This window comes from Cariama cristata, unplaced genomic scaffold, assembly GCF_000690535.1.
Source record: "Cariama cristata isolate BGI_N322 unplaced genomic scaffold, ASM69053v1 scaffold3509, whole genome shotgun sequence".
In the NCBI taxonomy this organism is placed as follows: Eukaryota; Metazoa; Chordata; class Aves; order Cariamiformes; family Cariamidae; genus Cariama; species Cariama cristata.
In genome coordinates, this window is record NW_009637299.1 from 93199 (window position 1) to 108309 (window position 15111).

General features: G+C 36.8%; 1 protein-coding gene across 1 annotated transcript in view; it reads right to left on the minus strand.

The window, feature by feature from the left end:
• The window catches only part of LOC104167867 (anoctamin-2-like), a gene marked incomplete at its 3' end in the record, with an annotated part of 149627 nt that overhangs the window by 90771 nt on the left and 43745 nt on the right, over positions 1-15111 (minus strand). The window contains exons 8-10 of the mRNA XM_009708257.1: positions 13260-13315; positions 12971-13012; positions 7352-7416 (exon numbers count right to left, since the gene is read on the minus strand). Of these exons, the coding sequence (XP_009706559.1) occupies positions 7352-7416; positions 12971-13012; positions 13260-13315 (163 nt within the window). The remainder of the gene's footprint in view (positions 1-7351; positions 7417-12970; positions 13013-13259; positions 13316-15111) is intronic.

Here is a 15111-nt window from a genome sequence, read left to right on the forward strand (position 1 = left end):
CAGGAAGCTGCACAGCAACAACTTCAGTCTTCAGAGCCTTGGCTTTGTGTCAGTACTGATGTAAATGTGCACATCCTTTGCTGGATCTAACTTTTGAAAATCCCACCAAAGAAGTGAGGAATCTGGATGGTAATGAGGATCTTAGTGCTCAGACAGTGACCTGAAGCCTGGGAATTATGTTTATCAGAAAGCAGGGATCTGGTTTTCCTCATCACTGCAATACAAGCCTACTGGTTTAAAATTCCATCTCTCATACAAGCACCAATAAATAAGACCAAGCTCTTGCCAAAACAGACAGCGAGAGAACCACTTCCTACAGGACTGGCAAAGTCTATGAAATGCAGAGCTGTAAGTAAATCACCTCTCTCCAGTCACAGGCCTGCATCCAGCAGAATAATTCAACACAAATTCTTCCGTGATTTATGCACCATGAGCAAAAAACCCTCTGCTTTGCAATAAACACAGGCTGGATCACTCTTGTAAGCCCTGTGACGAGCAGTTCCAGGGGTGGAAGGGAAACTCCCTACAACTGCAGAGGAAAAGTGCTGTCCTGACATCAAGCATCTAATATGCAGTCCATTTAATGGACATATGACATGATACAAAAGTCCATTTATAAATAAACTGGGGTCGTGAGGGTTAATGAGATCACACAGACACTGGAAGGGGGAAATAATTATAATGGAGGAGAAAGCTTTCCTTTCTCAACAGCTAGCACTCTGCTTCAGGGTCCCACACGCTTCTGGCTCCCTCTAGGAAGCTCCTTGGTGTAAAAATAGGCAAAAAGGACAACATCAAGGCTGAGTGGATGCTGGCATAGCACTTCCCACTGTACCTAGTGCTTTAATGATGATGAACTGTAAGCTGAATGTACCCCAAGTTGGGAATGCATCTTTGTTGTAGAGTTCCTTGGAACTATAAAAAGATGTTGGACTCAAAGTGCAAAATGGTTATAGAGAGAAGATATGCTCAGATTATTGCTTCAGGCATGTTCTCAGCAGAGGTTTGGAAAGGAGCTAGATGGACTACTGCCAAAGTCACTGGTAGAGCTCATGGGCAGTTTTCTACTTAATGCTGTGTTTGTTCGATTACTGCACTTTCCCAGGCTTAAAGCTCTTTTCTCTTTTTCCTAATAAAGAATTCCTCCCATATAGCCTCAGCATCTTTGTGAATGCCTGCTAAAGTCAGGGAAGAGTTGCAGTGTTCCCATATTTCTGTATGGGGACTGAGTCATTTAGTTATTTACCAGGAGAACTGTTTTTCACTGTCTTTACCCACCTGGCATAAGGGGACGCTCTCCAGGATCCCATGAACCAGTGTCATCTCAGAAGAATGCTACAGTAATTCAACAGTCTAAGGGGGAAAGCACAACGCTCTAAACACACTGGTCACTAACATTCAAAAAGAAAGCAAGCTCCCTCCTTCCTCAAATGGAAAGGGAATCCCCTTCACGCTGCTGTGAAGAAAGGGGGCTATAAAAGAAAAGAATTAATGAGTATCCTTGAAACATGCTTGGTTTCTACTGAAAAGGCATTTCTGTTAAATAAGGAATCGAACTGTCAGGTAGAGGAAAGCTCCTCTTTGTAATAGGGTACAGATCCCATGCTGTAAGTGGTGTCTTACTCCAAAGGTGGTAAATAACCACCTGACCTAGCAGTTCCTTCAGCAGAGAGAAAAGTTCATAACATAACTATTGTCCAGGCATTAGGAACTGGATAGTACCCTGCGCATCTACCGTGGTGGAGTTTTCTTTTCTCTCTCCAGCCTTACTGAAGCCAGTGACACTCATGTGAGCCTTGCAGAGGGAGGGTGTGAAGGGAGCTCACTGCTCTCCGTCTGCTGGCTGTAGGTGGGACGCAAACGTCACTGTTCCCTGCTGCGAAACCTGGCTCTCAGAAAAGATAGAGGTATTTGTCACAAATCTGGGAAGTGTAAGACTGACCTGCTGGGTCAGCCAACCCACCATTGAGTAGGGCACTGTATATATCTCTCTCCCAAAATATTAGTCTGGATTGATAGGGCTTGGCTCCGAGGTAAGCATTAGAGATGGTTGTTCAATCCCTGTGAGATAATCACGTACTACAAAGCTGTTTTCTGCCAAAGCCGTTACATTGCATTAAAAAAAAAAAAAAAAAAGATCAGACACTTGGTTAGGTTAATTCACAGTAATAACAGAAGAGGGACAGGGAACCAGAGGAATTAAAACATACAGAAGAACCTGCACTTTGAGGATCCATAACCCCAAGGTTAGCATAAACAATGATCGAACAACATTTAAGTGTACCTCTGGAATTAGGGAGGGCACCGCAAACCTTTATCTTCAAGTTCTTAGAGTTTTAGGCAGTACGGGGAGACAATGTTCTCTCTCAAGAGATGAAAATGTGGCTACAAAGCATGGTGGTGAAAGAAGCAGTGATTTGCTAATGTATTAAGCAGGATAGATGGCCACAGTGAGGGGAACGCTGAACCAGAAATTGATCTTAACCACACTTTTGCCAAGGAAGAAACACTTATCTCTAAAGACAATAAAAACACCATTTCAGCAGAACTCCCCTTTTGTTATTTTATTTCTCCTTTAAAACTACCCTATGCTAAGTAAGGTAAGCAGATATACCTGGTTTTGGTTTTCGTGGTGAAGATTGATGAAAGAATAAAAAAGTAAAAAGGTAAACCAGCAATAACACTTTTGGGGTCTGATTGCTTACATTGAACACTGCACTACACAGGCCCCAAGACACCAAAAGTGAAGGCAATAGTATCCAAAGTTGAGACAATTCAATTTTGGAACATCGTAGGTCTGTCGTTGCTTTAAAAACTCCCAGGAAGAGACAATGACAGGCTGCTGTGCTTTAGGAAGACAGCATTTAAATGCAGGAACAGAGGGGAACTGGTGAGTGTTCGGTCAAGAGCAGGTTCAACATGGGCACATTGCAATGAAGGGCCAGGATTGTTGAAACAATTTTCCATACCAACGGAAAACACAGTTAAAAATAGGAAGGAGGAAATATATTAGGCAGACAGTTTGAGTAACCGAAACTCCCAAGTTTTGATTTACACGCTATACACTATAAATAATATTTTGGTTAACACTCTTTTCCACCTACTCCTGCAAAAAGAGTTATTGTATACATAGTCTTAATGTTTACAATGACCATGTCTTCCCAGTTTTAGCCTTTACAGCAAGATAAGCATATACAGAGACTTGGAGCTTTCAAAGTAATCATGCTATAGATAATGTAGCCTGTTATTAAGAAGTTAGGTGAAGTCCTAGCAATAGGAAATAGAAATGAAAACATGAAAAATGAGATGGGTTAGAAGGACCTGAAGAGCTGGGACCTCTTCGAAGCTCTAATATTAAAATAAGCTCCACCACAATTAAAACAGAGCTAGCTCTGCTTGAGTTCCCTACAGTGAGGTAATCTTATATTAATAACAAGATAACAAAAGGGGACCTCCCCTCCATGATGATGGTCTCATGTCTGGACTTTTAGTTCATACATAAGTTCCCATCTGCAGGTGCTTCAAGATGTCCATTAAGAAGATAATTTGTCAGTTTTCTGGCAGTTAAGTAAGCTTTTGTCTCAGAAGGATAACTATCCCTCTGTGATATCAGTAACCTTAGCATATTCACTTCATCTGTCATTTAGAGCCCCTAAGCATTAAAGGTTGCATTCAACCAGAAATATAATTTACTATAAATTCTATTGTGCTTCATATACTTGCTGGATATTTTCTTGACTTGCTGTAACTCATTAGAGGTGCACTGCTAAAAGATAAGAGACAATGGCTGCAAGTTGTACCAAGGAAAATTTGGTCTCAAAGGAAGAAAAAATTCTTCCCCCTGAGAGTGATGCAATGCTGGAAAGGATGCCCAGGGAAGCTGTGTGATCTCTATCCTTAGAGATTTCAAAACTCATGAACAATTCGATCTGGCTTTCAAGCCGGCCTTGCTTTGAGCAGAGGGTAGGTCTAAGGACAATGTATTAATTCTAAAATCACATTGTTAAAACTTTGATTAACATATGATAACATTTATTAAAAAACAAATCATAAACCTCCTTTTCTTTATGCAGATTCATAAAACTCCTAGGGAACGTCCTCGCTGTCTCTGAATCAACAGCAGTATTACCCCTTAGGAAGCTAACAAACGCATTAACTGCAAAAATTGCTAAAAACTAGGTTCAAACTCATCTTCATTTGAGAAAAGAATATCATCAAAATAGAAAAAAATCACTGAACCATAGATGTTTTTATAGCACCTTTTATATTACATCACAAGGATTGAGAGGAACTTCTGCTGCTAAATGCATGCCTACAAGAAAGCTACGCTACAGAAACTCCCCTCTAGTAGAAATCAATACTTAAATTAGGATGAGAAAAAAAGTATATTATAACAGACAAATCTCTAAACCCCTGCACATCCTACTTGTTAATACATCACTCATGCCTCCCAAGTCCAAGGGTGACTGCAAGAGAAGGTAAATCTTTTTCAGTACTTCTAGCCTAAGATATTTGTTAGCAAATAAGTAACTTCCCTCTCAAAAAATGTTTATCATTCTCTTCATTTGAGTTGAAAGTAGACATATATGAAAGGCAAAAATCTAATTCATATGGCTATATTTAGACATTCATATGCTTTTGAAAATACAGTACTGCATTCACCAGGGTTTGTTTTAAGCAATGTTATTTAATATCTGGATGTGCACCGAGAGGCGGGGTGTTATAAACATTTTACAAATCAACCCTTTATTCACACTGTACTATCTGCTTGATCTGCACTGTATATTCCCTTAAAGTTTTTAACTGAAAGTGTGTTGCTATGGAATAGAAATATGTAACACCCACAGTGCTCTCATTTGCTGAAGCCCTCCTCACTCACAACTGCATTTCCTAATTTACAAAAAAATTACCTTTTCCTTATAGGCCAAAGAGGTTCACAATGCCAAAGCAGAATACTTTTACAGATGAAGACACAGAGGTGAATGGAACTGTAGCGAATATCGTAATGGGCCTTTATTTTGGCTTATGTTATTAAGAACTTGAAAATATTCTAAGACTGACTGCAGTTAGCATTCCCTTGGGATATCAGACCTTAGAAGACACCTCAGAGAATCCCCAATCTGTGAGTGAGTATAACAAATACGTGGTTCCTAGCCTTGGTGTACAATCACTTGAAAACTGGCAACAACTGTACAGCAAGAAGCAAGGTACTGAGGCGCTGGGAATGGTTTATAATAATTCTACAGTGCCATACCTAGTCTTCCAGCATAGGCACTTGAGTTAAAGAATGACTTTCAATTGGCATTCCTACTGAAAAAAGGTGAAACAGGAAGAGTTAAAAAGATTTAGACTGTTGCAAGTTGTACTAAAAATTAGACTAAAAAATTTAATTAATTTGGAGATGTGAATATTATTTAGCAACACAGTTCAACAGAGTTACCTTATTTGAAAACACCAGTCAGAACAGGCTTTGAGTATAAGGCTGCTTCTTCTGCCCATCAAAGCCTGAATATAAACTTGTTAAGTTACACCGTGCTCCCATAACCAGAAAAGAGCTGAATATAATTTAATCAATCTAAGAAAGAAGGATCACAGTAAATTATCAAAACCTACAAAGTGTGGCTGATGTTTGCCAAGGGAATAAGCATCCACATAGAGACTGAGCTCAAATCCCCCCCACGGTACAGAAGTGCAAAACCCTATTTCAGTTGCAGAAAGAAAAGAGTAGTAATTCTTCAGGTATATATACTCTAAAGCTCTAACATTAACCAGAAAATAAAAACCATATTTATTTTAGTGGTAACAGTCAAACTTGCAGTCAAGCAAAGTATGGAAGATAAAAGCAAGAAAAATCATCTCTGAGAACAGAGAATCAATTGCACATGTCTGGTCTTTTTTTTCTTTCTCACAGAAGTTTAAACCACAGAATTTCTATGAAATCATATCAGTATAGTGAAACATTATAATGGAGACAGCAAAATACTAATGAAGATCGAGTGTAAGCAGATGTCCCTCTATTTTTAATTCAGCTGAGCTGTCAGGTCTGGTAAAACTTGAGAATTCCTCTAGCAAATCACAGTTTAACTTAACATTTGTAGTATTTACTAACAACATACCAGGTGGTGTAATCCTGTTCTGAGTTTACCTATTCCTACAGTAGCCTGGCCTGGAATAACTGGTATTCAAAAAGCACATAAATCTTGCACAAAAAACATTAAGGCAAAAAAAAGGAAATTTCAAAGCCTCGCAGAACCTCAATAAGATTTGATGGTCAATTTGATTGGCACTTAATTGGCAATTTGAAACATCTCGCTCCCAATAAAGAGCGATTCTGCTCATGTTACAAGTTAGTGGTTAAGTCTTTGAAAACCTGTATTCAGTATTTCAACTTTAACTCAAAATACAATAAATACATTTTACAAAGGTTATTGATGATCCATATTACTAATACCAGCTTTTGCAGATAACCAAGTAGAGGCAGATCATATAATAAAACCTGGAGTTTGATTATTCAAAAGGTAAATGAAATTATTCATTAATAAATGAAATAATTATTCAAAAGATAAATGCTAACAAATGTCATCTTTCTTATGAATACACATTATCCAGAAACAGATTTTTTTTTCTATTGTTTGTTTGTTAATATCACAGTTCATTTATTCCTAGACAGATATCTTATGTAAGAATATTTCAAGTCAGCAATTTTCATAAACATTTCCTTTTCTTTACTCGGTATTTTTAGTATCCAGGAAAATTTGTTTTGTTTTGGTTTAGCTTTCTTCTAGAGATATTGTGGAAATTCCTTAAAAAGCATGGTGGTTTTGTGCCGTCTTATTTTAAGCCCAACTTCTATGTTTGTAACGTCAAAATCCAAAAAACACAAAAAACACTGGGAACACATATGGATGTGTTCAGAGGAATAAAACTTGTAAAACCAGGAGTAAAAAAATCAAATAAATTTCAAAACTTTCAAATACTTTCACACTGATTCATGATGTGAACACCAGCTTCTGATTATTCACCAGATTTTGTGACCATACTTTCCAATAAAAATCCATCAGTGTGAATGGGAATTTCTGGTTTTTGAAAGAATTAATACTATTTTTAAAAGAAGTCTGAAGTATGACCTTCTTGCAGGACTAAGCACTATACAAAAACAAAGGTACATTATTGTTTAGTGTATTTCTGTCACAGTAAACTATCATCACAGCTACAGAAAAGCAGTGAGAGTATTATTTTTAATGTTCTGATCAATCCAAAATTTCATTTGCTGAAGTAACTGGAAGAAACTTAATTAATCTATATCAGCTAAGAACCAGGTCCCTTAGTGTTTTATACAAGTCTGTCTTACCTTATGAGGTCAATAGGCTGAAACTTGTAAAATACTCCATATCTTGCCCATTCTCGATACAGCAACTAAATTTAAAAAACGAACCAAACAAACAACAAAAAAACAGAAAATTAACTTGAAACAAGCGATCTCATCTGGTTTTACAAATATCTTCTAAGAGTTCAAAATATATGTACCAAAAAAGCAGTTTCCCATCCTTCAATACAAACTTCCAAGCACATTTTTCAGACAGTTAGGGAAGACTCCAACTAAACCAGCAATGTGAGGATGGTGTACGCACTTCTCCACATACCTACTCCCTCCCCACCACATTTATTAGAGAGCGATGTTAAATAGAAAGGCTCAAAAGGAAAAATAAAAGCTGCTGCAGTCTTGTGGAAATCTTTGGTAAGATGCTAGAAATAATCCTACTTACAAAGTGAAATTCTTCTATGATGTAATTTATTTAATATCTGGAATCACACCATATATAGATAGTACTGACCAGTGTTTCCAGGTTCAAGGTGAAGTAAACTGAGGTAGGAGTTCAAAACTGGTAAACACGTATTTAAAAACATACCAAGAGGTTATAAATATGTCAAAATCAGTCTGCTCTCCTGCTCAGCTCCTGAGGCTACTATACCCAGTAGAGCCCATATAAAAGCCCCTTCTGTCCCCATGCTGCACATGGACACCCAAGTTCACACGTTTACTTCTGGAGATGCAAATTCACCCACGGCTTACAGACAGCTCAAATGGAGGCACAGATCCTACAGAAACTTCTTACAGTGGGAGGAATCCAGCGGGAACAGAGTCAGGGATAAAAGGAAACATTTAAGGACCTGTGGTATATTAACCTCAATACACTCAACTGCAATAGGCAAGGGATAGTCTTCCTCATTCCCTCCTTCATTGCTATGATCTATGTGACACAACTCTGTTGAGCTTTTAAAAAGAGAAAAGAAACCTGCGACATGCTTTTACAAGAGGCTGTAAAGGAAACATGTAATTACGGTGTGAAAGACATCACACCGTTCTGAAACAAAGGCTAGCTGTTGGATAGAAATTACCATGCAACTAACAATTTGATAAAAGAGTTAATTTGATAGCAGTACATTTTATAACTGTGTATGAATTTATTAATAATCCAGAAAGGACATTCAAAAAATGAAACTTTGCAGAATTATGTGAAGAGCAAAGGAAACTCAGAGGAAATGTCAGCATGATCTTTTATTAGATGACTCTTCACCATATTTTCTCTTCAGAGAGAGATAAAAATCAGGGCAGTCCCATGCAAAAGAGTAAGATTTTCTGTGGAACCACCCAAGCTGTTCATACTTCTTTCACAGGTTTATGCTATGAAAGGACTGTAGACAGTCTAAGACAACACGGTCATTGAAAACTAGTTCTTGAAGTAGAGAGTGCATCAAAAAATAATAAACAAATAACCAGAATATGATGATAAATGAAACTAAATTAACCACAGCACTATTTATAGATTATAAATCTGTATCATCCAAAAAGACAGGTGTCAAGCCTTTTGTCTCTTTTTTTCAAAGAAGAAGTGGAGGAAGTCCAGAGAAAAAGTAGTACACGAGGTGAGGTCAGCTCCTTTTAAATAAGGCACCACATCATTCCTAGTCAAATTGGAGTAGCGATGAAACTGTGTTTTGAGAGCGAGCTTCTGTGTGGAATATCTGCTGGCGCCAAGAGATGACCTCATACCTCAGGCCCTCCCTTGCTGTACGCACTAACTGACTGTTCTTTGCCTGTCTCATGGAAATTGTAGTTAATGTGAAGCAATGTAATTGCTGAGTTAATACCTTGGAGGCTTCTATTCCGTAAACTTTGGTTGTGTTTGCGCAATAAGTTTTAAAGCTGCTAGGGAGGAAGACACAAACCAAGAAACACGTGCACATGAATACACAACCAGGTACGTACACGGGATATTCTACTGAGAAGTTAAATGAAATATTTACTTTTTTTTTCTTTAACAGAAAAAAATGGAACTCCAAAGATAGTCAAAATCAGTAATTTTAAAAGAGTAAGATATAGATTTTTTCAATATGTGGAACTCAGCAGTTTAGTTGCAGACTAGACTGCAAACTCTTCTATTTGTAAAATAGATGCTCATTAAGCATGGCACTTTTTTTCCAGTAAATAATAGATTATTGCACTGAGGTTATGTAAGTATGCATGAGCCGGAGAGGATGTTAGTAACAAAGTACGTATTGTTTTTGCAATTATCAGTAGCTGCAGCTGTCAGATAGTGCATTTTGACAGCTAGCAGCACACTACACCATCTTATGAAGTTAACAGCACAATTAAAATAAGTGTGGAGAAATTTCAGATACTGTAACTGCAGAGTTATCTTGACGTATTTTGAGGTTTTTCACATCACATTTTTCTAATGTTTATAATGTCTCTCCTCCTGCAGATGCTATGTGAAAGAACTAAATAAATATCAAGTGAGCAATTAAGACCTGGATCTTCCAAACATGCACCCGACGGAGTATTATTGTTCAGAATATGGAAACTGGCTTGCACCTACTAACGTGAACAGAGCTATGCCATTGCATACTCATTAGAGAGACAGCATAAGGTATTTTTTGTTCATAGATCAGGAAGTAAACCCTACACTGCTGAAGCAATTGGGAATTCGGCAATGAGATTGAAGAAGTGTGGAGTCTTGGCTTTTAGAATATTGCTCTTACAGAGCACAGACTTGCAAAATGCTTTGCACGTGTGGAAAGAAATGATGAGACTAGGTTTGATTCTCTTTGGCTTCAACAGGAGTTAACAGGACTGCCCTGACTGCCACATTGATATTTTCATATGAATACTTGTGGCTACCTATTCAAAATCAGCCCTTGCCATTACCCACAATTTTATTTATTTCCATAAATAATCATAATAATAAATGCATTCACTGAAATATATGAAACAGGAAAGTTAAATCTATTAAATTCTTAAAACTACTTAAATGCTGTTTTGAACATAGCTACAGAATGGAATTTGAAGAGCAAAAAGAAAGGTCTTCCTAAAGTTGCGGTCAGCTCAGGAACAGGTTGCCATGGCGTTACGTCAGACGACAGAATGATGCTGATTATTCTGATTCCAAAAGCCATAGCACTGAAGGTGAGTTTCTAGTATGAATATTTTCCATTCACGTGTCTTGCCCACACTAAACCTCAGTCTCAACACTGCAATTTTACAAGATTAAACTTAATCTGGAAGCTGGAATGTGCTTCCTTTCATGATATTCATTCACTTGAAAGGAATTCTAGGGAAAGCTTTGTAATAGAGCTTATTGTATTTTATCAGCTTCATTTAAGAGCGGTACTTTCTGTAAGTTTATAATAACAATTTCCAATCTGCTTCTGATATTCTAGGGATGTCGTTGTAGTATATGACAACAGTGTGTTTCCCAGATAGGTAACAAAGCCCTCATGTATTTCTCAGTGTCAAATATCTTGCTAGCAATGAAGGGTTACAAGTTGCCAGTGGGCTAGAAGCTTAAAGAAGACCAAGTCAGTGTTTATACTCATGGCAAGTTATTACCATGCTGCTGTGCAATAGCTTTCTCAAAAAGATTTTTTTCTAGAGCAGAAATCACACTAAAACATGGAAATTCCTTTACTCCAAACAACAGTCTTAGGAAAAGAGTGGGTTTCATTGACTGCCAATTTCTAACACACATAGGATGTGACAAAAGTACTGCTTCCCTGTGCCTTTTCTCCAAGGAAATCCTGAATAGGGATAATAAGGATTAACCTTTTATATTATGAACTGGTACATAAACCTTAATTACTTGTGCTGCCTTATTGGCCTAAGTACCCCAGACGGAATCAGTTCATCGGTTTTGGGGCTTATACAACAGACAATTGAAATGGGAGATACAGATAAGTTAAGATGGATAAAATAAAAAGGGGTAGAGAAAAAAAAAAGCTCAGAAATGCCCCCCTTTCCTTTAAACCTGATCGGGGCTTTTCAGGAAATTAAACACTGAGACTATTAGATTCAGATAGAAAACAGATGATGTTATGCATAGAAATACTACAGCAGATTCAATGGCTAGGCAGCAGAGACATATGTGAATAATCAATGAAGTATTTCTGGAAAGAAGCTTTTATGTTTTTAATACTTAACACTTCATAACCGAGCCTAATAGGCAGAATAAAAAGAAGGCAGCAGAAAATACAACTAGTAGGGTGAATATTTTTCCAGATACTAGTCCTTTTAGGGCCTTTTCCCCCCCTATTCCATAGTACTCAATCTTCCTCCATTGATTAATGTTCATTTACCTTTCTTCTCTAAAAATTTTGCAACATTGTAAGTCAGTAAACCACGTAGCTGACTTTCAGAGTCCATTACTGTATCACGATTATCACTTACTCAGAGAAAATTCTGCAAAGGCAGAGTAGACAATTTCTTCATGATCAAAAAGTTCAATAAAACAGACATGAACATACAAGCTTCTTTATAGTTTGTTTGCCAACTGTGTCGCTTTTGCTTACCAAGGTTCGTATAGTAAATTAAATTGTACACGGCACATGAAGACATCTAGTGGTTACAGGTTAACATTATTTACTAAAAACTACAAAGAAGATTATGTTTTCAAATTTTTATTAACCCAACATTGGAGAAATCAAATTCATTTGTATGACTTATGAAATCAGTCTTCATTTCAAATGCTCAAATAATCATCATTTGGGGCAATCACACTCTTGAGAACTACACCGTGTTTTGCCAAATTAATGGTAGTTTCTTATCCCTCCTTCAAGCAACAGATGGTACATACCAACATATAATACCACAGAGTTAAAAACATTTATGAAATAATTTGCAAGTCACCAAGAATATTTGCAATTTAATTTCTAGTATAGTAAATATTTTAGGCATCCACTCATTCTCTTTTTCTTCATTCTTCCCTCCCCTCCTTTTTCTCCCCACAATTTTCCCTCTTCATTTCCTATCCTATTATTTGTATATTAAGGAGAAAAAAAGAGCAAAGTTTAGAGAACAATATGGAATGGATCTTAATGGATTAGAGTAATTAAATGTTTTTGCTCATTTGCTCGTAAGCTTATGTATTAAAAACAGTCTGAATTCACATAGTCTTTGATTATGCATCCATTTCTCTTGTGCAGAGAGTTGGTGAGTGATATATTTTCAAAAGTCTTTTGTAGCTAGAAATTTTTTATTTACAAAATAATTGGAAACAGATTTTTAGAAATTGCATGTAATTTAATTAAATGCATAATCTAATGAAAAATACAACTACATTTTATTCTAGTAACTGCTGTTCTGTAGCAACATCTGGTTACGGAAAGAAAACAATCATGTAAGTTATTTAACAACTTTCACTGCCTGACAGGTTGAACAATCTTGTCTACGCATGCGGAGGGAAACTCGAAGCATTTCAAGATGTAAATATCAAATTAAATTCACTGAAATGCTTCATGAGAAGACTATAAAAAGTCTTGCGAAAAACTTTTTATATGCAGAAATACAGGAAAATAAGTCATGCAAAAAATATATTCATTTGTAAAAACATTTACTTGATTGCACACCGGCTAATACTTTACAATAGCATTTAGGACATTAAATCTAATATGAAAATTTTACAATGTATTTTACCTTTCTTTCATTCATGTCATCATTTTGGCCTTCATATTCACCCTAGAGAAAGAAAATAATTCAGTAACTGATGTAAAAAGAGATAAAATTCAATAAAAGATTGCTCAGCTATTCCTACATTGTTGATTTTACTTTACAGACACAACTTGCAATGTACTTACGGAAGAGTTTTCACATTAGAATCACATGCTTACAATATATTTTCCTTGTCACAGGCAATAAACATTAATGTCTATGCAGTACTGAGTGATACCATCAGAGAACTAGGTTTTTAACGGTGTATACGTACATCATGAAGTGGGTATGCTGCATCATAAACATTGTTTGCTATTAATGTGCCAATACCTAAAAAAAAAAAAAAAAAAAGATGGTCAATTGCTAGGCATAGTTAAATAGAAAATATTAGAGATTTCAATTCATGACATTACAAATGGGACTGAACTGTATTACTGAAAATATTCAAAATCACGTGAAGATGAGTATATATCAACCTAGAAGTACCTGGCTATGGAAAACATGTTTTCACAGAAGGGCTCATTTCCATTTAGTGCTTTTTCTTGGGTGACCTAGTACGGTACAAAGACTGTTTTGACCACTTTCTCATCCTAATAGCAAAGAGGCATGGGACAGAGGAGGAAAGCATCTGGGAAGTCCTTCTCGAAGCTTGACAATGATCAGAACTATAGATCCCCACTGACACACCCCAACAATAAAAAACAAACAAACCACTTTCACAGAATTTCAGAAGTTTGTGATTGAACACTTACTGTCCTAAATATTGACTAATATTAGATCAGGTCTCATTTTCACTGAACCAAGTGCTGGGTTTTCTACCCTTCCTCATATCAATACATGAGGCCATTCTTCTGACTTTGAAACAACTCCTGTTAAATCAGCTTGTGCTCACCAAATCCACAGTTATGCTAGAAAGCAGGATGCACCAGGACAAAAATTGCTGAGTCGTAAAGATTGCAAACAGGAAGTCTGGTGAAAAGTACAGGAAGATACAGGGACATGGCACTATCACAGCAACCGCATCCTGCAAGGGGTTTAGCAACTGACTCCCCAGCTAATGACTACAGCACCTATAGACGTACACTAGACCACTACTGGCTCTAAAGACCTCTGACTCTTATAGCCATTCTGTCTTCAGTCTCTGCAGGTGAAAACAATTGTTCCATAAGATGACAATTAAAGCTAAGATTAGTAGTTTATTCCAGATTCCAGTGAAAAGTAACCAGCTAGCTTGTCTTTAGAGATTAAAAAAATTCCATAGTCAAATTACACAGCTATTATTCTGAAATGTTTGTGAAAAACCCTCTGGTCAAAGATGCTAAATAGGCATTACCAATAAATTTTTTCCTTGGTACAAAGAGAAATACTCTTACTGCTACATGCATTAATAGAATTGGGAAATCTTCATGTGTGGGTAACGTCAAGTCTTCTACTGAAAGCATTCCATGTTTAGAAAGTTTACAAGGGTTCGGAGCTATGCTAGACGAAAATATGCTTTCCTGGTATAATGCCATAGAAGTGGAATTAGATTCGGCCTTACACAGATGTAAAAATCAATAAGCAAATGTGTTTGAAGTGTTGTTATTTTCCTCACATTATGATGCATATGTTTATGAAAACCAAAGACTGCTATAAGTACTTCCAACATCACTATCCTACCTCTTGTGCAATACCAATAAGCAACAGAATCTTTAAAAAAACAGAATAAAACAAAGATGTTGAACGAAATCCTTTAAACCACTCTTGATGAGTGGTTTTATGCCTTGAGAATAGTGAGATGGGAAAACCCTAGCAACATATGAAGCATAGGACTTTTGGGGGAGGATCTCAGAAGACCAAAACAATTAGTAAATTTAGGTCAAATGTGATGCATAATCATGTTTTGGCTATGGGCCAGAAAGATGGTAAGGACAGGAGGGTCAGAATATTTGCTTCATGTTAAATGGGATCTTGAGCTGACCTCAGCTTGAAGTGGATCAGCCTGTATTTTCAACTTAGCCTGAAAAATCACTACTAGTGTTTTGAAATCTAATGATTACTTTTATTACACTATACCACAGAACAAGCTATTAAAATAGAGAAAACTTTAAGAGGCAAAAAAAAAAAAAAAAATTGGTAAATTGCTC